General features: G+C 39.7%; 2 protein-coding genes across 3 annotated transcripts in view; one reads left to right on the top strand and one right to left on the bottom strand.

Annotated features, from left to right (window-relative positions):
• LOC122870502 (leucine-rich repeat and fibronectin type-III domain-containing protein 4) overlaps positions 1–5,963 on the top strand; it is a 160,238-nt gene extending 154,275 nt beyond the window's left edge. Inside the window, 1 exon segment of the mRNA XM_044184730.1 lies at positions 2,619–5,963. Coding sequence (XP_044040665.1) covers positions 2,619–3,948 — 1,330 coding nt within the window. The 3' untranslated portion in view covers positions 3,949–5,963.
• LOC122870500 (pyruvate carboxylase, mitochondrial-like) overlaps positions 1–23,777 on the bottom strand; it is a 292,268-nt gene that overhangs the window by 114,937 nt on the left and 153,554 nt on the right. The window lies entirely within an intron of this gene.

The following is a 23,777-nucleotide window of genomic DNA, read 5'->3' as shown; positions in this document are numbered from 1 at the left end:
CTTTGCTGTAGGAATATAAAAAGTACTTACTCAAAACCTTTTCTTTGCTACTTTCTTTCCCAATTTTAGTTATTGCTCTGAAGTTTTGGGTTTGCAATACAATTGCAATACAATCAGTGTCCATCATTTCACAGCAGAGCTGCCTGATACTGTGAAGAATAAAAGTTCTTTGAGAGAAGACATTAGTTGAAAAAGACTAAAGTGTGCGAATGGATACTGGCATTTCCTGGGGAATTATGGCAAATGGGTTTAAGTAAGCCCTCCTCTTTGACCATTTAAATGTTGACTATGTTGTCTGTTTGCTGTTTTACTGTTTCATTTTGTAGTCTTGTTAGGAATCTGTTGTGATTCAACAAGATGATTTTCATGTCAGCGTCTGCTCTATGAAAGAAACAGATGACTAATATTCTGGATAATAAATAAAACGGAGTATTTAATGTGTGGATATTGCATGACGAGATGCTTTCACTAGAAGTAAAACGAGTCTTTGCTATGGTAATGCACACCTGGTCTGTAAATCCACTTATATCCACTTTGTACTAATTTATCTTAGCTGTATTATAGTATATTATATTTTGATTTGCTTAGTACTTCTATTCCTGTGTGCATTGACGATGATAGTGAGCAGCTGTAACGAAAGAGTTTCCCCTCTGGGATCAATAAAGTACTTCTGATTCTGAAGTCGCTCCAGTGCAGAGAATAAGTTAATTGGTGAATGTGTAACAGTGTTAGAAAGCAATCTATAGTGACCTAATGACCACTGGATAAAGCTGATTTTGATGAGAATGCCCCATGTGTCCATTCAGATTATATTGGGACTTGGAGTGTCAAACAGTATACAAATCATATTGAACTTCTGCTGGAAATCAGGAGTTTGGGGGTATTTCTGTGCTGGTGCTTGCTGTTCAAATTAGTCCAGGAGATTTGCTAAGGAGGCGTAACTGAGTTTGCAACACGCTGTTCTTTGCAAAAAAACACTTTTAATCCTAAATTATACCTGTGCAATAGTTGATATTCTGGGCATTTGTTCAGAAAATTTGTGTTCACTTTTAAGCCTTGAGAAGGCGGTGAAAATCATTGATCAATAATCCTACTTAGAAGTACCGTAACCCAAATCCATGGGTCTGCCCCCTGGCTTGCATTGAGTAGGCCCCCTCTTTTGTTTCCCAGCAAACTTAGCATTATTGAAGACACTTAATTCCATAATTTCACACTGATAGAAATTTTTAAAAATGAAATGTGTTTGTGTGAAATAACAGTTTACACAAACACATTTCATTTGTAAAACTTGCTTAAGTAACAGCAGCTAAATTACACCCAATTCAAAACAAAAGAAATATACAAGTAGGTTAAATTGTTGCTGTCCTTGGTCTCTTTATTTTGAATGCATTTAAACAGACTAAGGTTAGGGGCTTTCTGCAGTGGCGCCCCTGGTGTCTGAGTCACACTAGATGGCATTTATGTAGCTCAAGTCTGAAGGGAGCTGGAATGGTTAGCAACAGACGATACAAATAAGCCCTTTGATGTAGCAAGAAAAGGGAGAGGAAAAAAAGGAATTGGAAAAACAGAATGCAGGAGAGGAAAGAAAAGAGAAATCACTGACAAAATATTCATGGTAGCAACACAAAAATGCACAAACACACTTGCCCACACAACAGGGTTGGACAGCAGAGGGCAAAGTCATACCCGTCAGCAACAGACACTTGAGTTGTGCTACAGTCTCCCACACACACTTTACCCTAGCATGTACACAAACCCATCAACATAAAAATACACAGTTTATTCCAGTGCATCATAAATACAAACATATACAACCACAGACACATGCACACACTGAGATAAGCACATACAACTTATGTAAAGCCTATGCCCCTCCGTTCTTATCACCACCTCACTTCATTGTTTTTTCCCCTCTCTCCGTTTCTCTATTGTTCACCTCTCCCCCGTTTGTTAGCTCTAACGGCTGCTCTAACACTTAAAACGAGGACACATTCAAAGCACTTCTCTCTTGATTATCCCACGCAAGCACTCACCCATTACAGACACATGCAGGAATACATTTGCAGTCAAAATACAACAAAACACACCCTCACTTGTGATGACAATACATCTACACATTCATTTCCTATAAACTCTAATCAAAATAAAATGTCCAAGCTTTAGGGTTATCCTAGCCCTGACCATTAAACCTAAAATGGCCTCTTTTTTTTTTTTTTTTTTTTTTTTGTGAATGTGAGGTCCCACAAAATGGCTTGACGTTTGCTTGTCACAGGGATTCAAGTACGAGCATGCACACATACACACACCCTTGCACTCCAAATGAGCAGACAGAGTTCTCTTTTCATGTTCCCTGGGCGCGCTCTCTATCAATAGCCTCATTTTCCCTCTCTCCCCCTACTGCAGTATCCACTCCTGTGCTGTTTCTAACCATCCTTTCACCCCTCCTTTCCACTGCTTCTTTCCAATATTCAACCCTTTCTCCTTAGTTCCACCATAGTCCGAATATAAAGCTAGGCTTCGAGTTACTGCAGATATTTTGCATTTCACTACAAATCATGTGCACAGCATGCTTGTTTATTTAACTGAACTCTCCTTTTCTTTCTTTTATCCCTCTTTAGAATTCTACCATCGACCAGTGACCATTTCCTGTTGAAGAACTTGGTTTCTGGTGTGGACTACAACCTGTGTGTGTTGGCCATTTTTGATGACACAATCACATCATTAGCGGCAACAAAAGTCCTGGGCTGTGCCACGTTCTCCACCAAGGATGTTTACCCAGCATGCCGCTCTCTTCAAGCCCATTTCCTAGGCGGGACACTCACCATATTGGTTGGCGGTGTTGTTGTTGTCACCCTACTCGTGTTCACTGTGGCTCTTATGGTTCGCCACCGTGTCTGCAATCATGGCGACCACATAATATGTCACAACAGCAACACTGAGGCAGGAGGCGGGGCCTGCTGTCAGGGAGGAGGCATAGGGAGTGCGGACAAAGGGGGAAACGGTAGTGGGTGCTACCAATCAAATGGTTCCGGGGACATGATGATGGTGGTCCTGCCCAATGGTCTGCCTTCCAAGAGAGGAGGGGAGAAGGAGAAAGACAAGGAAAAGGAAAAGGAAGCGACTGATTCTGCTTCCTCTCTGCCTCCAAAACTCCCTCCAAAGCCCAGGCCCAAGCCTAAAGTCAACCTGGAGCAGTTTCTTTCAGCTGGAGGGGTAGTTTCCACAACGACAGGGGCAGAAGGTGAGATGGCATTGGTGGTGAGGCAAAGGAAGCTGGAGAAGGTGCCGCCATACACCCTTGAAAGTGACAGAACTCCCCTCTATTACTCCCCTTCCCCTCCATCCACCCTGCCCCGTCAGTCACGCTCCAGGGACCGCCCAAAACCCCGTCTGGAGCGAGAACTGACCAATCGTGCCAGTTTCTCTCTGGCTGCACCCCTGAGAGACTCAGAGCTGCTGGACTGGAGAATCACTCCCCGAGGCAGGGACAAATGGAACTCCTCACAGGCTTATCAAAGCCCTCTATCCCCTCTAAGCCCGGCTTCTGGGACCGTTAGCAAACGGCGGCACTCGCTGGATATGGGCTCCTCTGTCGCCCTAGCGACTGATGCTGCGGCGACTGTTGCCAAGCGCTATGGTGCTGTCAGTTACGCCAAGCGGCTGAGTGTGATCTGGACGAGGCGGAGCCAGTCGCTTCATGGAATGCTGGTGCAGTGCGCCTCGACGACAAGCACAACATCTTCAACAACCAGCGACGAGGCTGAAAGTGCAGGGGGCTTTGGGTCACGCTGCGAGTTCCAACGGGGATATATCCACGCTTATAACACCACCAACTCCAACTCTAACACTGGGATCACTACAGGGAAAACAAGCTGCGTACAAGACAGGGGGAGGGAAAAAGGAAAGGATGGAAGGAGCGCCGAAGAACTGGAGGAAAGTGTTGTGTAGCGGGGCTGTGAGAGGACAGTTTGAATGGAATCTTGATTTGAGGAGGGCAAAGAGGTGGAGTCAGGGGAGAAATTGAGAGTGCAGGAAAGCAAAGATGAAGTGATTGCAGATGAGGAAGGGAAGGTTGAGAGTTCAGAGGAAGGGAGGAGAGTAAAATTGAGTTCAGTCTCACTTGTGCAGCTCCCTGATTTGCCCTGGGAAAAGTCAAGAAAAATGGAGAGGAGAGGGGAAAGTGTACCTGGAAGTGAGGTGAAGATTTTTAAGAGGCTCTTTATAGTTGACCTGAAGAGTGCTGAGTAAATATTCAAGGCTGAGCTCAAGCTCAATTCAAGATAGAAAAGAAAATAGTAACAAAAACAAAACTCAGAAAAATCAAGACAAAGAGAGTGACAGTTGTAAGAATGGACAATGTGAGTGATATATATAGTCACAGAGGGAGAGACGTAATGAAACAAACATCAATAGAGCAACAGAACAAAGAATATACAGCAGAAACAAAATTGGTGTGAGCTCAGCGTGGATCTCAGTAAAGCCTATACACTAATAGAACCAGACTCTTGTGAACACTTCAACTCCAGGGCCTCAGCCCCCACAAGGGTTTACACTGGATCAAAAACAACAACACAACCGGTAATACTGGAGAAAAATGACAAAATACTACAGTAAAAAAAGATTTGGATGACATAGTCCTGCTTTGTTATCTTGTTCTTTGACTCCAACACTGATGGCCATTTTGAAACTCTTTTCCAAAATCCACTGAATGTGACTTATGTGTCCTCTGTGGCTGGACAATGATTTTGGCTTGCCGTGCCTGCGGATTATGGGCGCATAAATACAGAGCCGGGTGCACTGGACATGATCAATCAATGCAGGCTGGAAAGAGCGAGTGGAGCACAGACATTATTAAAAGAAAGACATTGGGATTACAATGGAGTCGATATGGATTACAAAATGGAGGAGACAAGGGTGTATGATGAAACGTGCAAGTTTGCATTTCTGAAAGACAAGATCATATTGGATGTAGGATGATAATGGACCAAATGAACAAATGAATAATGCTGATGAATGCATAAGTGTGCATGCATTGATGGATCAGGGACAGGATGTGTATACGTGTGCCTGTATGTATTTGTGTGTGCACATGTATATGAATGTGGGGGCAATCCAGTCAACCAGACTCCATTTGTGTTAAATAAGGTTCAGCGCTTTCTGGAAATGCAGTAAACAGAATAAATCTAAAAATTTAAGATTAGTAGTGGACTTAAGGTCCACCTGAATTGAAGTAAGAGCAAAATGTTTAAAGAGAAATGAGAATAAATCACTATTTCTATGGTCAGAAAGCTGCAAATCCTTAAGGGGGAATCAAAATTTAAAATACATTTTTTGTGACTTCAAACTCCTTTGTGCCACATGGATTCACATTACATCACATCAGTGAATGTTTTCAGAATGGAAGCAGTTAAAAAAAATGACCACTATGGAAGCTACTGACAATATAAACTCTTCACTGGAAGACTTTGTAAAACTTATGATGGGTCGACTGATCCACTGGCACAAACCACAGACTCTTAAAAACTTCTATCAAAGAGAAAAAAATGAAGGGAAAACTTGAAAGTACATATATATAGTATATATATAAAATGATGTTACTTGTCGCACCATGTGTTTCTGTTTTTCAAAGTTTTCTGGGGAATGATGTTAGGATCAAATACAAAATATAAAATGTGTGATTTTTTGTTTTAGACAGAAAATCTTCAAGATTAGAACAGAAAAATGTTGATTATATAATCATAGGCAGAAAAATAAAGATCAAAACAGATATTGAAGAAGCACACAAGACAAAACACACAAACTGGCAAGCACACACAGACAGATGCCTATAAAACAGAGCCAATGACATAAGAATAATCACTTTTAACCATTACTGTTGTTTCCTTTCTGTTTTTATTTCATTTTGCCAAAGTCAATATTGTTCTCTGGACTTGATATAAATAATAAAAATTACATGTATGGAACAGAGATGGACTCATTAACACAAGGGAGTAAGTTGTGTGTCATGTTTGTGTGCATGTGTGTTTACAGATGTACTTTACATGGGTTTTTCACAAACGCATATAATGTATGTGTGAAAAGAATTTACAGTATGACATTATTTGTCATTGTAGTTTAGTACATCACTAAGTACCTAAACCAGATTTTAAGACAATTAAACGCATGTATGTCATTTCTGCCGCTAGGGGTCTCTCACAATAGTAACAAAAGATGTAGTCTGATGATGTCGCGAAGTAGCGTGTTATCACGGGAGTTCACCATCATTGCAGTCAGCTTCCTTCAGTGTTCATCGTTCAGGAGGTTTTTACTGAGAGCCGAATTATCCGTAGAGGTCTCCCTCTCCAAAGCAAACAGACCAGGGGTCTCATTTCTAACAGTGCATAGGATCCATACTAAAAGTGTACGTGCGCACAAAAGTCAAAAATGGTGTGTGCTAAATAAATTACAGTCCACAGAAATGTGCGTACGTTGATCAGCCTCATATCCAGCCCTCTACACACCCACATTCAACCATAAATGGTCGATGAAAAGCACCACATGAAAGTTAATTTTTCTGACACAGAAACAGAGGTACTTGTGAGGTGGAGGTTAGAAAGCACATATTGTTTGATGGCCACAGAAGCGGGGTCACAAACAAAAGCAAATTTTTACACACAAAAACTACATAACTACTAAAATCGTACTTGATATGATTTATGGGCAGTATTTGAAGATTCTTTAATGCTATTTGATGTAATCTTGGATTTCTACAACCGAAAATGGTTTCATCAGTTAGTCTGGCCCTCGAGGGTGGGGAATGTGATGGTGAGACAGCGCTGATGAAATATTGAGCGGACTTTGATGTAAGATTTGAGTTGGCTTATATCTTTTTCAAATTAAAAGGTGCTTATGGAGTAGTTATGGCTCACTACAAGTGCAAGTACAAATAAAACTGCTGGTTTGAATGTTTATGATAATGTGGATCTATAATCAACATTTGATATTAAGTGAAACTGAATGTGTGAGAGGCATCATTATACAATCTGGCTTCAATTCACCACCTCAACATCTGCGACACCAATTTCCCCTGTCCCCTGCTATGTTCGTACGCATGGGTCAGAGTTTGCTTACAGGTGCGCACATTCTCTCATCAAGTTTGTTTTTATAGATCACAACCTTTGCGTGGAAAGTTGCGCGTGCCTCTTTCAGGCCTCGTTTTGTGTATATGCAACGATTATAAATGAGGCCCCAGGTAAATAAAACCGATTAAAAAAAAAAAACACTGAATAAAGCAGTTTCACGTTAAAAATCAGTGTTTCTCCGACGCTGGTTGGCGGACAAAGGACATCCCAGAGAGGCTGCGAGCCATTTGTTCAGCTTGTTTCTCTGATAACTTAAGATCCAGATGTTCAGGAGGTTTTTAACAAGAGACTAATTATCCGCAGAGGTCGTCTCTCCAAAACAAATGGATCCGTTGATTAAAACAAGTAAAAACACAGAATAAAGTAGTTTCATGTTAAAACTCTGTTTCTCCGACACTGTTCGGCGGATACAAGATGTTGCGAACCGAGCTGCTACTAACGTTTGCTCAGCTCGTTTCTCTGATAACTTAAGATCCAGACGTCCGATGACTAAAATCCTTCAACTAGTTAAAATATATAGTTAAATACGACCAAGATCTAAAAAGTGTATTGTTAAAATGTGGCCTAGATAAAGAATCAATTCATTAGTTTCTGGCAGACAACCACAACGCTGATGCATGCGCAAAGGGGATATGACACCATTGACAGGCGAACAAATAAAACACAGTTAGTTTGATTAAAATTATGGATTTCTCTAGGTTTGAATATTGTTGGAAACATTTGGTATAAAGTAAGTGCACATCTCAACAAAATATATAACATAGGTCTAGTCGTTTTTAGACATTTTAATGCGGAAATCTTAAATATTATACCTTTAGGTGCTATTTAAATCAGCACTCTTAATTTAGGGAATAAGATCAATATAGATGAAGAAAAGAAATGCTAGCTCTTTGGTTTAGCTTGAATTGGGAGAGAAATGTGATGATGTTTTGAGCTCTAGGCAAACTTGTGAGTGAAAGAAGCTTTATTGCATGCATGCCTGTGTGGCAAAAATGAAGTTGTTTACCTGTCAGTCAGAGGAGTTGATTAGAAGGTAAGGGTGCAGTAACCCTTCTTGAGTTAATTAAAAACAGCATATAAGACAGCGAAAAGATTGGGTGAGAAAAACAGTACATAAAAGAGTAGCAAACTGCGGGAAAAAAAGGAGATCAATAGTTCCAGGAACAGATGGAAATGCATTTAGAAAGACAAAAAGGAGTAAAAGGACAGATTTGATATGAAACGCAGAATAGGAAAGAGACCACAAGACCACAAAGTGACAAACAGAGAGAGAGGTAGAACAAGAACTAAAAGCTGTCAGACTAATGGATCATGATTCTGATGCTTTGTTATTATCAACCATATCTGCTGGTTTCAGACAGTCTAATGTAAAGCATTACAAGACCCTTTCACTTCTACCTGCAGCTGAGTTCAATACTAATTTAGCAACAAAGCAAAGATGTGAGCTGGCAGCGATCTGCAACTGAACATAGCTAATTCAACTTCTAAAAATACAGATGAGCAGAAGAAAAGACACAGTCCCGGTGTCAACAGGTAAAACATGGTAGCCCAGACATCCTTCTCCCTAGCCATATCATCTAGCGTTTACTGGGGGATCCCAAGGCTAGATGGGAAATGTAATCCCACCAGCATGATCTGGGTTTGCCTCTGGTTCTCATCCCAGTGGATGTACCCAGAATACCGCCACTGGAAGACATCTGTGAGGCAGGAACCTAAATCATCATCTATCAAAAGTAGTGGTTATGGAAAATAAAGCCTCAAATCTTTGAAGAGACAGAGAAAGGCAGAGATAGAAAGAGGTGAATTTTTATTTTTTTAACTGCCCTCAATCTTATTCCGTGTTTTCATCTACCTCTCCTCTGGCATGTTTTCATTTTCTATCAAGCCCTTTGCAGACGCTGCTAAATGTCCAAGATTGAGTGTGTGAAAGATGTGGAGAGAGAGGTGAATGTGAGAATGCTGACACACCTAGAGATGGACAAATAGATGATGATGAGCAAGGGAAAGAGGGAGGAGGGGCGCATGGGTGGGGTTTTTGTCATGTTGTGTTTAACTTTGTGCCTCTGTGTATATCCATGGCAGAATGAGCTCGTTTTATAATGTGTGTGTGTGCGTGTGTGTGTGTGCGTGTATGAGTGAGTGAGACAGATTTTTTTTGGAACTTAAGTACTCTGCCACAATTTATTAGCAGGAAGATAAAATATCCTTTAACCACAATAGGATCAACTGACTGGGTAACTGGTGTGTGTGGTGTTATATGTGCGAAAAGGGTTAATATGTTCTCTTGCCTCTTGAGCTGTAGACACCAGACGTCACAGGAGTGGAAGACAGTGTCCTAATTTGAGGCCATCAACAGTGACACCAGAGGAGATCAAGAAGAGCGAGAGAGGGAGTGTGTGTATGTGTGTGTGTGTTTCCGGACATCAGGTTAGAGGGCAATTTGATCTGAAACTCATAAGTGGCCAAAATAAAAGCAGGACTGAGTCTGTGCTACATTCACCTTTGAGAAAGAGAGAGTCAGTGTGTGTTTGTCTGCGTGTGTGTGTGTGCACTTATGTGTGACAGGCAAGAACAACACGGCGCAGAACACCACCCCTCCCTCTGTTTTCTTTGCCTAAGGCAAAACCCTGGCCCAATTTGACTAATTAAAAAAAATGCTGAGTAACGTGCAAACACACACATCCACACACAAACTCACCTTTTAACACACACACACACACACACACACACACACACAAACGCGGATATATACGCACTACAAGATAACCTTGTGGCAGTGGAGTTTGTGCGTTTCTGCGTGCTCATGTTGTGTGTGTGCGCATGTGTGTGTCTTGAAAGGCCATGCCAGCCTGTAGCCAAACTTCCTGACATTTGCAGTTATGATCAAGATATGATGCATTTCCCTGCAGTCTGCTGAGTAACTGCTGACTCAGGATGCATCAGGACCCAGGACCTCCTGCGCTAGAAACCAGTTGGACCAGTTCTGCAACATGCTGAACTCTGCCATGATAGAAACAGTAGCAATCAGTAAACTTCAAAAAACAGTTAAAGCAGTAAACTATACGAAAAATACAAAACAGCTGAATTGTCCTCAGCTCTAAGAGATAATTCCAGAGTTCTTTTAAAACATGACTCAACTTTCTGTAACTTGGCCGAGGAACACAACTGATTTAATAAGTGCAGACATTGTAACTTACAGGGACACAATTCTACTGAGAAGAGAGATTGTAAAAATATTGTAAAAGAAATAATCAGGCACGAAAAACCACATATGTAGGGATTAATGGACATATACAGTACACTATGGTATAATAAAGAAGATGCAATTTAAGCTCTTATGTTTAATGCTCTGAACTTTCACAAGGACAAATGTAGATTTCAGTTCAATATTGAGTTGCACTTTTAACATTTTTATAATAAATAAAATTATCTTTAAAAATACATAGGCAGAGCTATTGTTAACTCGTTTTGCATTATTTTGGCAATCCGAAATGCCAGAAAAACAAGAAAAAAACAACTGATGAAAAAATGATATAGAACTTTTTAACGCATCATTCAGTCTTTGTCATCAAAATGGTACTTTTGGATTTGGCATCAACACACCTACATCAAATAAAAACGCATGGGCAATAGTAAGCAATAGATTACAAATGTAAAGCTAAGAGCAAGTGGTAAGAAAAAAATCTATTGACATTATTTGTCTGTCAAATGTCTTTAATGTAGTGCCATTTTGACAGGACACTTTAAATTAAATACCTATCATGAACATTCAACATATAGAATCCACTAGCACCCAGACACTAATAGCTATTTCTGTCTAGTATTTAATATTTTTTTCTGTTTGCAATTATGGTTAACAAGGCTCAGGAGAAATGAGGCCTGAATGATGACTGCAGATTGTCAAGAGAGCTAATGATGAGGGTTGATGGCCTCAGAATGCTCATATTGAGCAAGAATTGCAATGTCAATCTATGTGAGACAATACCAGATTTGAAGGGATTCTCTAAGGATATTCATGTACCAATTCACAGCATTCAGAACCTTTTGCCTGCATGGTTCAGATCAGCGGAAGTAGAAACATACAAAAGTTGTTTCTCCCCCTCAACGTCAATTCACCAAATGCTGTCAGTAACTCTTGAACTCAACTTGTCAGTATTTTTTATAATATAACTCCTCAAACAACTCGGCATAGCATGAAGAAGATTAGAGAGAGAAGAGAGTCAGGAGAGAGGATTGAAAGATGAGGAGATAGAAGTAGAGAGATAGCAGAAGAGAGATAAAGATTGATTGGATATACAAGAGCAAAGAGAAGGAGCAAGATAGGAGTAGCTGCAAAGGGAGAGATCGATGACGCTACTACGGCAGCAGAAGAGAGGAAAATAATAATTTGCCTTGTCTAAATACATGATGAGAAGCAGCTTCTTTTCTTGAAATACTTTTTTTTGTTAGCAGAACTGCTGACAGATTCTGGACAGAAAGCAAGCATCCGATTAGTGTAAAACTCATACCCTCAAGGTAGGTTTTATTGGAAATGTGCTGAATTTTGATAAACAGCAGCACTACCGATACCACAGACACCAACAGTGTCAGATAGTGTGTTTAATTACTCCAAGGTAGCAAAGTTAATTTGATAATGACATGCTACACAGAGCACCTGTTCATGTAACAGATGTGAGAAGAGATGGCAGGGAAAGAGAGATGGCAGAAGAGGCAAAGAGGGAAGACAAAGGAGGAGAAACAATGCCCAAACTAGAGGTGCTAAAATGATAGAAGACTCCGAGGCTCCTGCAAGGCTTTTACCTTCATGCATCATTTCTTTTCTCTCTCTCTGCCTTCCTCCCAGTCTCTCCACAATCTTTAATTTAGCCTTCTATCTAATTTGCTCTCTCCTTCACCTCCACTGACTTCTCATTCAATTCTTTGTTCATTGCATTCACTCTTAATCTCCACTTCTCTCTGACCTCCCTGCTCTCTTTGCTCTAGCTGTCTTTAACTCATTTTATTCTGCTCTCCTGACTCTAAGAAATATTCTTTGCCTCTGTGTCACCCTCCCTTGAAGAAAATTAACCTTCTTCTCTTTCGCCTTGATTCTTTTCTTCCCTTTAGCTTCTTTTTCTGTCACTCCGACTTTTGACTACCATATCAGTATCACCCAACCTACCCCACTCACACATTAATATTAAAATTCATCTCTCGACTTTTATTATGTCACCCAAATATATTTTGGCACTTCATCTGTGCTCCTCTGTCCTCGTATCTCTCAACTTTATTCTTTTGGTTCTTTTTCTCCTTTCCTCCTCACAAAATTTTCCCCTCTCATTTCTGCCTCTCAACAGCAGCATTTTAAAAAGTTTTAGCACTGACTTCCCAGAATCTGACATTAATTATTTGGTTTGACTATGTACATGACTACATGCATGCAATGGTAGATAAAAATCTAAATGTTTTCTTATTTTAAATAAGTATACATTCATCCCAAGATTATAAAGCTTCAAAATTGATTTAAATCAGATTTTAATGCAAAAAGCAAAAAATCCTAATGTATAAACCTCATATTTTTTTCAACTTTATGCTGAAAAACAATAAGATATCTTCCATTCAGCAGCTCTCTCCTTGACCTCTGTCCTCATTCTCCACACATATTTTTCTCTCTTGTTCCTCTTCAGCCCACTCGTCATTCAGCTGCTAAGTAACATTTTATTGAGAGACCATGATTACCTCCCTTCATTCTGTCAACTCAGTGACTAACCTCCCTCCTTATCCTCTCTAGCTCTGTCTGTCCATGTCTAATTTTTAAAAGTTCTTCTGTGATCTGTTTAAATTTATAAGAAAAAAAATCAACTGTTGGGTACCAACAAGTACCATCACAGAGAAAAACCCAGGAACAGAACATATGACTTTTGTTGGATGCCTTTATCCAATGTGCCCTGCACCAATATGAGTGCACATGCTTTTTATCCCAGTAGGAACAGAAGCCTGCCAGCAGTATTAGTGTCACCTTACCCTTCTAACCTAGCTATTGAGCTACACAAGAAATGGGACCCCTGAACATGGTAGTGTCAGTAATGTTTTATGAATTGAGCTACATGAGGTGATCCGTTTTTCACACAGCTGAATGGACAGGCTCAGTGGGAGCTGTGGAGAGATCTACCATTGAAAGAATATGAATTGTATTTGTTAGAGTGGAGTAGGTGGTTACAGAACTTTGGGTCTCATTCATGAAATTTGTATGTACTGAATTTTAATCGTCACTACTCGAATCAACACACACAAATCCAAGTTAAAGTTGCATCTATTGATTTTCTTGGCCACTTGGAGGCAGTGGAACAATGTGAAAACACAACGTTGACATATTATCACCTTATAAAGTTGTTATGGTGAATGCGCTAGCAAACAGCTATTTACACATCCAGCAGACGCAGACAAACATAAGCATTCATTTGGAGTCATGTATCTGTCAACATGCTGAATATAAGGCTGTGCTTCAATAAGTTGTTCCCCCTCCTTCTGAGAGAAATATCTGGCTCCACTATGTTCACCAACTAGTCGCTAACTTTGTCTTTCTGACGTTTTGTGCTGGGCAGGTAGTGCAAAGAGGCTGATCATAGTTGTTTGTAATCCTGCAAACTGAACCAAAACAATGAGCTAAACAAGGCTAAAAAGCTCCACAAAGATGAGAGAAACTATGGAGTTGGGTGATAATCTGCTGTGAGAGAGACACATTAGTGTTAAAAATTGATTAGTGCAGCTTTAACATTTGTGTCAAACTCTAGGCCACAAACTAGTTAATAAAGTGTTTCATATTAAATGGTGCATGCTTAGGTTAAGGGGTATTTTTTAGTACACTATGACATACTTGACCTCGATACCTGTATATAGCTGAAGTTTTTGGATGGAATCCACTGCTGGTAGGTCATTAATGAATGGAAATCTTTCCAATTATGGAATCAAAGAACCCCTCAATTTCAGTTGTCTAGGAAATGTGTCTACCTCTTGAAGTCCTAATATGCCCATCAGCCAAAATATGTGTTGGTTTCTAGTTTTAAAATCAAACCAATTATTTTGAACTTCCACACTAGTGCATTGTATTGTGCAGTATTAACCTCCAAAAAGCTTTCCTTTTCTCTAGGCCTGTTACTGCTCAAGCTTGAAGATTGTATTGTTGTCCTCATTGCCATTATTGCCATCATCATCATTGTTTGCCACAGTTAATTCTACTTTGTAATTTGCTCACAGCTCTAAAGACTGCAGTCCTAGTTAAGACTAGTTTGGATACTTGATAACGACAAATTTCCTTTAATGTGCATTCAATTTAAGATCAAGATTTTCATGAGTATAATACAAACACAATATGGTTTCATGAATCAAATGTGGGGTTTCTTTGTACAATTTTAATGACTAAATTTAAGGGAAAATAAGAAAGATGGTATGTTTATATTTCCCCTTTGGATAATTCACCTTTGCCTTCGATTCCAATCTCAGTTGGGTCCCTACGGAGGTACTTGTATCTTGCCAGTCCTCTGCTCATTGTGTGATATGCTGGCCTCTCTTGGTCGCTCTCTACTACTTTCAGCCTCTCTCCATCTTGCTGTTTATCCAATTTCTGTACCTTTCACCATTTTGCGCTTTCAGTACTCGCTCTCGATGGTCCTATGATTGTTTGCAGTCGTTTCCCCTAACTCCCTCCCTCAATCTCTTTCACCTCTGCCGACTTTCCTCGTTTAACTTGTGTCTTCTGTTGTAACTGGGGGAGTACATCACTTCACTGACAGGTTCTCTTAAACTTGAGCAAGTTTCATTCTCTGCTTCTCCACGATGTCTTTCCTGTTCACCTCTCCATCACTCACGTTTCTTTAGTTCTCTGTATTTCCTTTCAGTATGCTCTATTTTGTTTCCCTCACCTTTATTTCTGACACCTCTTTTCTCATATTTTGTCCCAGATGTGATTTTGCCCTCCCCCCCCCACCTCACCACAGGGCCTCTCCTGCTCATCATTACCTCTCTCAACATCCCGCCCACTGCCCATCTCTTCTTCACTTACCCCTCCGGAACAAGGAATGAAACAGGAGCTTCCTGCACTCTTTTCATGATTTTTCACTCCTCATTTTCTCTTTTTGTCCTCCCGTGTGGCGATGCTACCACCTACTCCTCCGACTCATCATCCCTGCAGGCTCCCTTCAGACTCCTGATCAGAAGGAGGGAGTGAAATTGTGTAACCTTTCTCATCTTGTGACGTTTTGCGATTTCGTTTCTGAGAGGGTGACGGTAGGAGATCTTGTGTGTGTGTGAGAGACAGCAGCAGAGAAAGAGAGACAGATACAGTGGGGTGTCATCTTTCAGGCTTTCTGGCTGATTCCTAGAGAGCAAGCAACAGGGGAAAATAAGAACAGGGAGCAAGAAAGGATAGCAAAAGAGAGGAGAAACAGGCAGAGAGAGACGATGTGAAAGATGTCAATGAAAGATCTAAAATAGAAAAGAAGAAAGGGAAAAAATCAATAACTACTCGCTGATTTGGGCAACTGAAATGAAATGGCATTTTTAGACCCTCAACATTTCTAGTGTTTATCTCTGACAATTTCCATAAAAAGGCATTTAACATTGCTTGCTAAATTACTGCTACAAACATGCATGCTCACTCTAAGCTCTACTAATAAACTAATAAACAGAGCACCAAACTAAGATAAAAGTCAAGACATACAGTATAGACATTGTAAGGAGGGAATTTGGTTTTGAGCACTCAGCTTAAGAAACATAGCTTTACAGCCACTGGGGATCTCAACTGGGCTATAACTGGGACTAACTGCTGAGAGAAGGTCCTTTACTTTAGCGTTTCAGTGGACAGCACCAGCCAGTAAGCAATTTAACCTTGCTTCTTATCTAGCCATGCCGAAAGGCCAAATACTGTGGGAGATTATTACTACGAAATATTCAGTGTTTTAGTGCTAGTGGATATTTTGGACCTTGTTGCGTTGTTTTTCTCTGCACTGCTAAATGCACCGCTCTTTTCTTAGTTGACTCCATTGAAAGTTTGGTTTAAGTAGAACAGAGAGTCAGAAAGAGACACAGGAGCTGGAAAGAGATTGACAAAATATGTCTGTATTTTCAGTTAATAAAAGGAAATGTTGCGTTTATTAGCCAAGGAGGCGCATGTTTATTTTCATCATGAGTGTGATGTATGAAAAGAACAGAAAAGCCTGTACACTGGAATTAGAGCCCATCAATGTTTTTACCCAACAGAGGTCTTCCTTATGCAAAATAAATTTAGTTGCATTGCTTTTTTGCCTGAGGAAGACCTGTGTTGGGTTGAAACATTGTAAATAAAACTTAAGGGAGCTCTGCTTCCAGTATGCGGTACTTTTTTGTTGTTTGCTGTATCCTTGTTGTATTGTTAAGTCTAGCACTTGTCACAATGAGGTTTTGTGGATGTATACATCACTAAATTAGCTAAATGTATGAAAAGATCCCATAAGGTGTGTTGTTCTTTGGTGCAAACCAAACATTTGAGGCAGTCATAAATGTTTGTTTAGTCAGCTGGCCACAATTAGATCGAAAATTTTCCTTGACACTGTCACCAAGTGCTTGCTTATTGTGGGCATTGTAGAGTCTCTGTAAAAAATACTACAAACAGTACGGTCTAGACATGCTCTATAGGACGTACGTACATGTGATTTTTTTTCTTTTTTCTTTTTAATAAATAAATAAATTTGCAGAGATTTCAAACAAACTTCTTTCATGTTGTCATTATGGGGTATTGTTTGTAGCGTTTTGAGGAAATTAATGAATTTAATCCTGATTAATTTAATAATGTAAGACATCTGTATTGTACTGTGGAAAACAAATTTTACAAATAGACATTCTACGGTTAAGCAACTTTGCAGATGTTTGTGGAAAACTTGTCATAAAAAGCAAATGCATTTTTGTTATAACCCTTTCCTAAAATACATTTTAGGGCCTTATCGGCTGACACAATAAGCTGTCATTCACGTCTCTCGAGGTGACGGCTGTATATACAATATCTGTAGCTATGTGGATTGCATATTGTCATCTGTTGCATCTTAAGCCGCAGCTTAGCTTGTGGTTGTTTAAGATCAAAGTGCTGTCAAACATCCGCAGCATTGAGACTACAAGGGGAACAGTGAAGCTTTAACAATGTCCCATTGCTTGCCAGCACCGGCACAAAGATACTGAAGAAAATGTATTATTTCCATGAAAAATTCAGTTTAACTGCACACAGAGATGTCAGCACATTGCTCAGCACTGCTCATAATACTCTTTTCAAAGAAGTATACCACTTGCTACAATAAAACAGTTTGCTATGTGAGGAAAATTACTACTAACAATTGTACAGCTTGTCCTTCAGACAATAAAAACAATGATGAGGTCTCCTGATATCAGTGCACAAAAGCATATGCCAAATATTGGCTTAAGCTTCTGCAACTACAGACTCTGTGAAAACAAGATGTTACAATAAAACTGCCACAGAGGAAAACAAAAATGTTTGATGTTGCACTTCCCCTATAAACATGCAGCACAGCATTCTATCAACAAACATAACCACTTGCTCCTGTGAAAGACCTACCTATTTAAAAAAGATTGAATTTTAAGAAGTCTTTGATTACTACTTGAGTGCACTCCAATGGTATTCAAAAACAATTTTCAGATCACTGGCTTTATTTTAGAGAAATTGGCACCAGCCTCTGACAACTATTGGTCAATGACGATGCAGCTCAAGTCATTGGGCAAAGAAATAAAGTCATTGTGCTATTATGAACAGACTAGTTTGCGTGCCATAAAGACCCCGACATCATTTCAAGTACCCAGAGTTTAGGTCAGTCACCTACATGAACAATAGCTGATTAGTCTCTAATGTGAGGTCCAATAAAAGGTGAGGTTTAATCAGTGTCTTATTGTGTGCCATTGCTTGTATACGAAATGAGTAAAGGAATATTTAATCTGTAACTGAAAACAGATGCCACAGGTTGCTCTAATGGACTATACAATGAGTCACCTCTGGTGAAAGAATGCTCACAATTTGAGGAGAGCAAAGACTTCTCTTGCTAGGGATTTTATTTTTAACCTAAGCACAAGACAGTGGGTGGATATCTACCCAAAATAACTTGGATGGCCCCAAAGGGAATCAAACACTTAAACATAGCAGTGTTTGTGCTACCTAAGGAACAACAAATAAAAACTGTAAGATTAATGCCACCTCAGTTGCTCTTCATTGTCATAAAAAGACAACAACAATGCCTTTGCCACCTACACACACTCCAGTCAAGTTGTATTTGTCAATAAAACATGAGCCTTTTGCTGAAAGTAAAACAGCAAAATTCAACCCTAGTATGTCACTCGCTTGCGGGTCCACTGCTAGTAATCCCACAATTAATAGTGCAATTCACAAACTGCAGTGAACTGTGGGTCATTAAACATCTGCAGGGTGTTTCATTCTACAAAGGACAGCAACCAGGTCCACACACACACTTCACCTTCGTAACCTTGCAAGCGCTGCTATACGCCCACAAAACTGTTGACCCTGTCCCTTCTGCGTACTTGGGGTTTGCTCCTGCTGGATTTGAACACTGGCATTATTGAGTCTTATTGAACATAATTGAACCTTCCAACCACACAGATGGCCACTCGAAGGCTCAGGGGTGGATGTGCTGCACAAGTATACAGTCATTCAATGAAGTGTATACACACACACACAGATTCATAATGAAACTACAAGCAACCGTGCGACGTTAGCTCATGTCTGCCACACACGAGGCAGTGAACCACCCACTTTCCTGGACACCCACACCCACCCACAAACTTGGAGGTCTATGGATATTGCAATCACAAGACAAGTGGCTAAAGAAATGCATGATGTGTAATTTGTACATTCAATAACAAATCATGAAAAGCAACCAAGGAACAGAATAATACTGAGAAAACAGAAACAAGAGATGCAAGGAAATAAAAAGAACAAAACAAGAGTAAATAATACCTTGACAACGCTGCAGAAAAAAAAGCCAGTGAATGACAGAAAAATGAGAATAGGAAAAGAAAAGAAAAACAGCAGGGTGACAGTTTAATTGCACAGCCCTTTATCTACATGCACACAGTCCCCATTATGGTAGTTTAAGTGTATTTTAAATAGAATGAACCCCAACAGTATCGCCAACACAGTGCTGCACACCACCCAAATATCACCGCTTGACCAATTTCATTACACAGTCCACCACTATGCTGGGACGCTCATTGTAGTCTTAAAAGTCCTGACTGAACATAATTTTCCCCTTAAAGAGCCTCAAAGGAACGAACAAAAAGAGAAAATTTGTACTGAGGACCTTTAACCGTGTCTACAATATCCTGCCTCTTCTAAAACTTTACAGACCACACTGCTGCTTTGGCTGTGTGGTCTGTTCTGTCTCTAAATCATTCTGTCCAGCAGTTCCCAACTTTTACACATATTCCAAGTGCCAGTACAGGAATACAAGGTGAAATTATTGCTATGTGCCAAACTTTACAGTTGAATCTCTCCAACTGTAAAGTTGGGCATTAAATCAATATTTCAATCAATATTATGATATAAGATTCAACATAATCTGGGATTTGGTTATTGTCATACTGAGATGCATCGTAAATGGTGTCCCTTCCAAGGGACTGGAAAAGTATTTTGAGTTTGCTAATATTACCCAGTGCTAATTCTCTTCTGGTTACAATATACAGTATATTGATAAGATTATATAAAATAACCGACTGTGATAAAAGATTAGCAACCTCTAGACAACATAAATTGAAACATCAGCACTATAATAACACTACAAAAATGTGGCTTTAAATAATTAGACACTAGCTTCTAGAGTAAGTCTTATTCATGACAGTGATCCCTTTTAAAGCCACTTGTATCAGAGCAAAATAACAATAAATGCTCTTAAGAATCACAAAAGCTGGACCCTTGAGCAATGAAGAAAGCAATAATATGGACAGAAATACTATTTCACCTTTTATCCCACATCTGGACATCTTCATAATAAAAGCCAAATGTTTGCTGCCAAATGTCAAATTTGGCAGTGGATTTGAATAGAACGAGTGAAAGTCATCTGATTGTTATGGTTGCAAAAAAGTGTGGTGGAAAATTCAACAAGACATTTCATACAGTATAATGACACAAGCTGAATGTTATAATATTCATAATGTTGTGTGCAGTAATTTATGCAGAAATATTAAGTTGTTTTACTCAGCAATTACATAGAATCCCAAGTCCAGTCCTAGTAGTACATTTGTTATTCCATACCACTGCTACATGAAAAGTGTTCTCTTCTTCTCCAGAAGAGAGAAATGCAGAAACTAAGATGGCAGAGGACTGGATAAAAAATTAACAAGAAGAAGAAGTAGAAGAGAGGGAATGAGAAGAGAAGAAAGGAGAGGCAGGTGAGGAAGAGAAAAAGTACATGAAACAAAGTAGAGGTTGCAGTTAACACTCATCTCCTGTCCTCATCCTCATTGTCACCACCCCCACCATCTCCCTTATTGTTCTCCTGAGTTGAAAGCGTTTGTTTTCTCAGCAGCAGCGCTGAGCATTAAGCTCAAATTCATCGTCTACTTAAAATGAGACAAATCCCCTTATCCCCCCCACAGGAACACACACTCTCGCACACATGCGGGCACAAAGACGTGGAAACACACACCTTATTACTTAAATCTTTGAGAATAAAAAGTCTGGATTCTCTAAACAATCCTCCCTCGCTTTTCTATCGATCGAACACTATTCATGCATCCTCTCACGCCTGCTGTCTTTCACTCGGCCCCTCCCTCGCTCTAATTTCTTCAATAGCGGGAGCCATATTACAGAATGAAATGCAAACTGCCAATCCTTTCACAGAAAAACACAGATAAGAAAATGCCATTTTGCCTTTGGAGAGGCATATCCTAAAATCTATCTTCATTTCCTATCAGAACTTTACCATCCAGGTTTATCTCATTTTTGGGTCATCAAAATTCTGAACACAACAAACAGTTATTCTACTTTTTAATGTTTGTAGTGAGAGGCGGCTGCACCTGATTCTGTTTTAATTGACAATTGATGAATCCAGACATTAGCTGATCCAAACACCTGGCTAAGGGCAAGCCATAATTAAACTCATTAAAATTAGAAAAGAGACTTTTGTTCTCAATCAGTCATTAAAGCAGCCAAAACACAAGGCACTCTCCCAAAGTAATTTCTCTCTTTCTCTCCATCCCTCCCGCTCCTTTAGTACTTTTAAATCTTTAGCCAACCCTCTTAATAGCACTTTTTCCCTTGTTTTTCTCCATCTTTAACACTTCTTTTTCTACATGATGTTGCTTGTCTCCTTTGATTCTCCATTTTGTTCTGCTCTATTTTTCCCTCATTACTACCTGATGTTCATTTTTTAAATGCTGTCCAGGTAGCTCAAAGCATTAGCCTGCTTTCCAGAAGTAAACAAGTTCACACCTGAAACAATTCAACTAGTAACTCTTTGGAATTCTGTTTCTAATGCTGGACTTTTCATGTCCAAAATAGAAATGTGTCACTCAAAATTCCACTGAGGCAATCCACAGTCTGAGACTGTGGTTTACATATCATCTAGTTTGTCTTGAGCACCATCTCACTGTTTCTATCAGTTCATCTGAGTGGAAATGCCTTTGTTTGATTTGTTAAATATTAAACAGCCCATGGCAAAGCCAATCAACAGATTAGCATTTTTCTGAAGTGTCTTGCAAAGAAATCTTTGGTTATTCAGGCAGAACAGTTGATTCCTGATGAAAATATCAGGCACACTGTATTCATTTCCCAAACTGCCACACATCTGAATCTAATGTTGCTTAGGCCAAAAAATACACAATCCATTCATATACTTGGAAGTCCAGCATTGCTACCAGACTCACTGCGATTTAATTAGATCATATCAGTCCATTTAAATGATTTTTTCCCTGTCAGCTGACAGGAGAGCAAAGTACTTATCCAATTATCTCTGTAAGGATAATTTTAGTTCTTTGACAGACAGCTACATGACAGCTTCCGCGGAAAAAATTGATACCCTTAGACCATTTTCAGGAACATATTCCATTTTGTATTTTAGGTATTTACCTGATGCTCTTATCCAGAGCCCCTTAGAGTGAAGGCAGTGGTAGAATAAGCTTCACTTCCTAGATCACCAACATTACTAGAAAAAAAGATTTTTTAAAAATGGAGGTGGAAGAGTGACTTTTTTTAAAAGTTAAAAGCAAATTAGAGTGATCTGAGGTGGAAGATGTGGAGGGAGAATAATGGAGAGAAGGTGACTTGAGGTACTTCTTGAAGGAATGGGTTTTTAGCTTTTAACTGAGGATGGGGAACAACTCTGCCTTTCTGACCAGTGGCAAAGTCATTCCGATATTTTGCCTTTTTGTGCTGATTCATTGTGGGCCACAGGCTTGCACTGTGTAAAAACCCCCTGACATTCATAATTGTAAATAATCCCATGCCAAACTCTGTGCTACAGTGTCACATTTCCTTTAGCATAGCTGCTTCCTGGAGCCTTGGAGGAATACACTAACTTTCCAGCAAACAAGTTTGTTGATCAAGAGACTGCTGTGTATGAAGCAGGCAACATAAAACCACAGCAAATACACTGTATACTGTAGAATATAGAACTGTAGATATTGACTCCTGAACGTCTAATGACAGAATTGCCAAGAAATATGTTGACGCACTGTCAACACACAACTTGCATATTCAGCATGAATTTGCTCTAAAAACGTTTATTTTTTTAATTCATCAGCATTTTGTTTGTCCTGTCCAACACTTTCAGATTGTAAACTCAATTTATAATGCAGCCTCAATGGGCCGCTACCAGGGCATTAGACTTTTTAGTCTTGCTTTTTTCTTTCCCTCTCTTCCTCCATATCGATCTACCAGCAGTCTAGACTTTGTGATGAAATGCCACTCTGAAAGGCTTTGTCCAAGATGGCTGTAAACATGTCACCTCTGCCGGCCTTCTGGCTCTGTAGGGCCTCAACAAGGCCTTTGTAAATGTCTCAACTGGAGGGCTGTTAAGGGCAAGGCTAGTTTTACAGCCAACAAGAACATTATAGACTACTTTGGCTCAAAAATTACAATCAAGTGGACCTCAGCTTCACGGTCCTCTTTCCCCGTCTAACATGTTTACATGCAATTGTAGGGTAAGGCTGAACTGCACTATAATTCTACCAAAGCGTGTGGATACAAGTTTATGAATGCGTACTAACTGAAATTTGGAAGAAGGGTAATTGTACTGTGGCAGTGAGCTTGGCACTTAGTACTGTCAGGAGTAGAAGGAAGACCAACAGAAAGACCAAGTAAAAGAGAGAAGGCAGTGTTTGGAAAGCTAAATGAGAGATTTTGTACTGATAAACAGTGCTGAACAGTTAGCAAAGCATACATCATTTAGCCTTACGAGCAAAACAGACACTTTCAGACCAACACAGAGTGCAGGCTTGTAATGGAATTCTTTATTAGGGAGAGCAAGTATACCTCAGGCTCAGTCTGGGGAAAAAAAAACTTTAACATTAAAAACTGTCAGTGCTACTGGGTTACCAGATGTTGCAACGGAAACAAGCAAACCCAGCTATCAAATAACCAGCAGAACTCATAGGGAGGTATGATGGCATTTTTAGTGTAAACAAAGACCT

This window comes from Siniperca chuatsi, linkage group LG22 (genome assembly GCF_020085105.1).
Source record: "Siniperca chuatsi isolate FFG_IHB_CAS linkage group LG22, ASM2008510v1, whole genome shotgun sequence".
Lineage (NCBI taxonomy): Eukaryota > Metazoa > Chordata > Actinopteri > Centrarchiformes > Sinipercidae > Siniperca > Siniperca chuatsi.
This window is presented reverse-complemented; position numbering and strand designations above follow the sequence as displayed.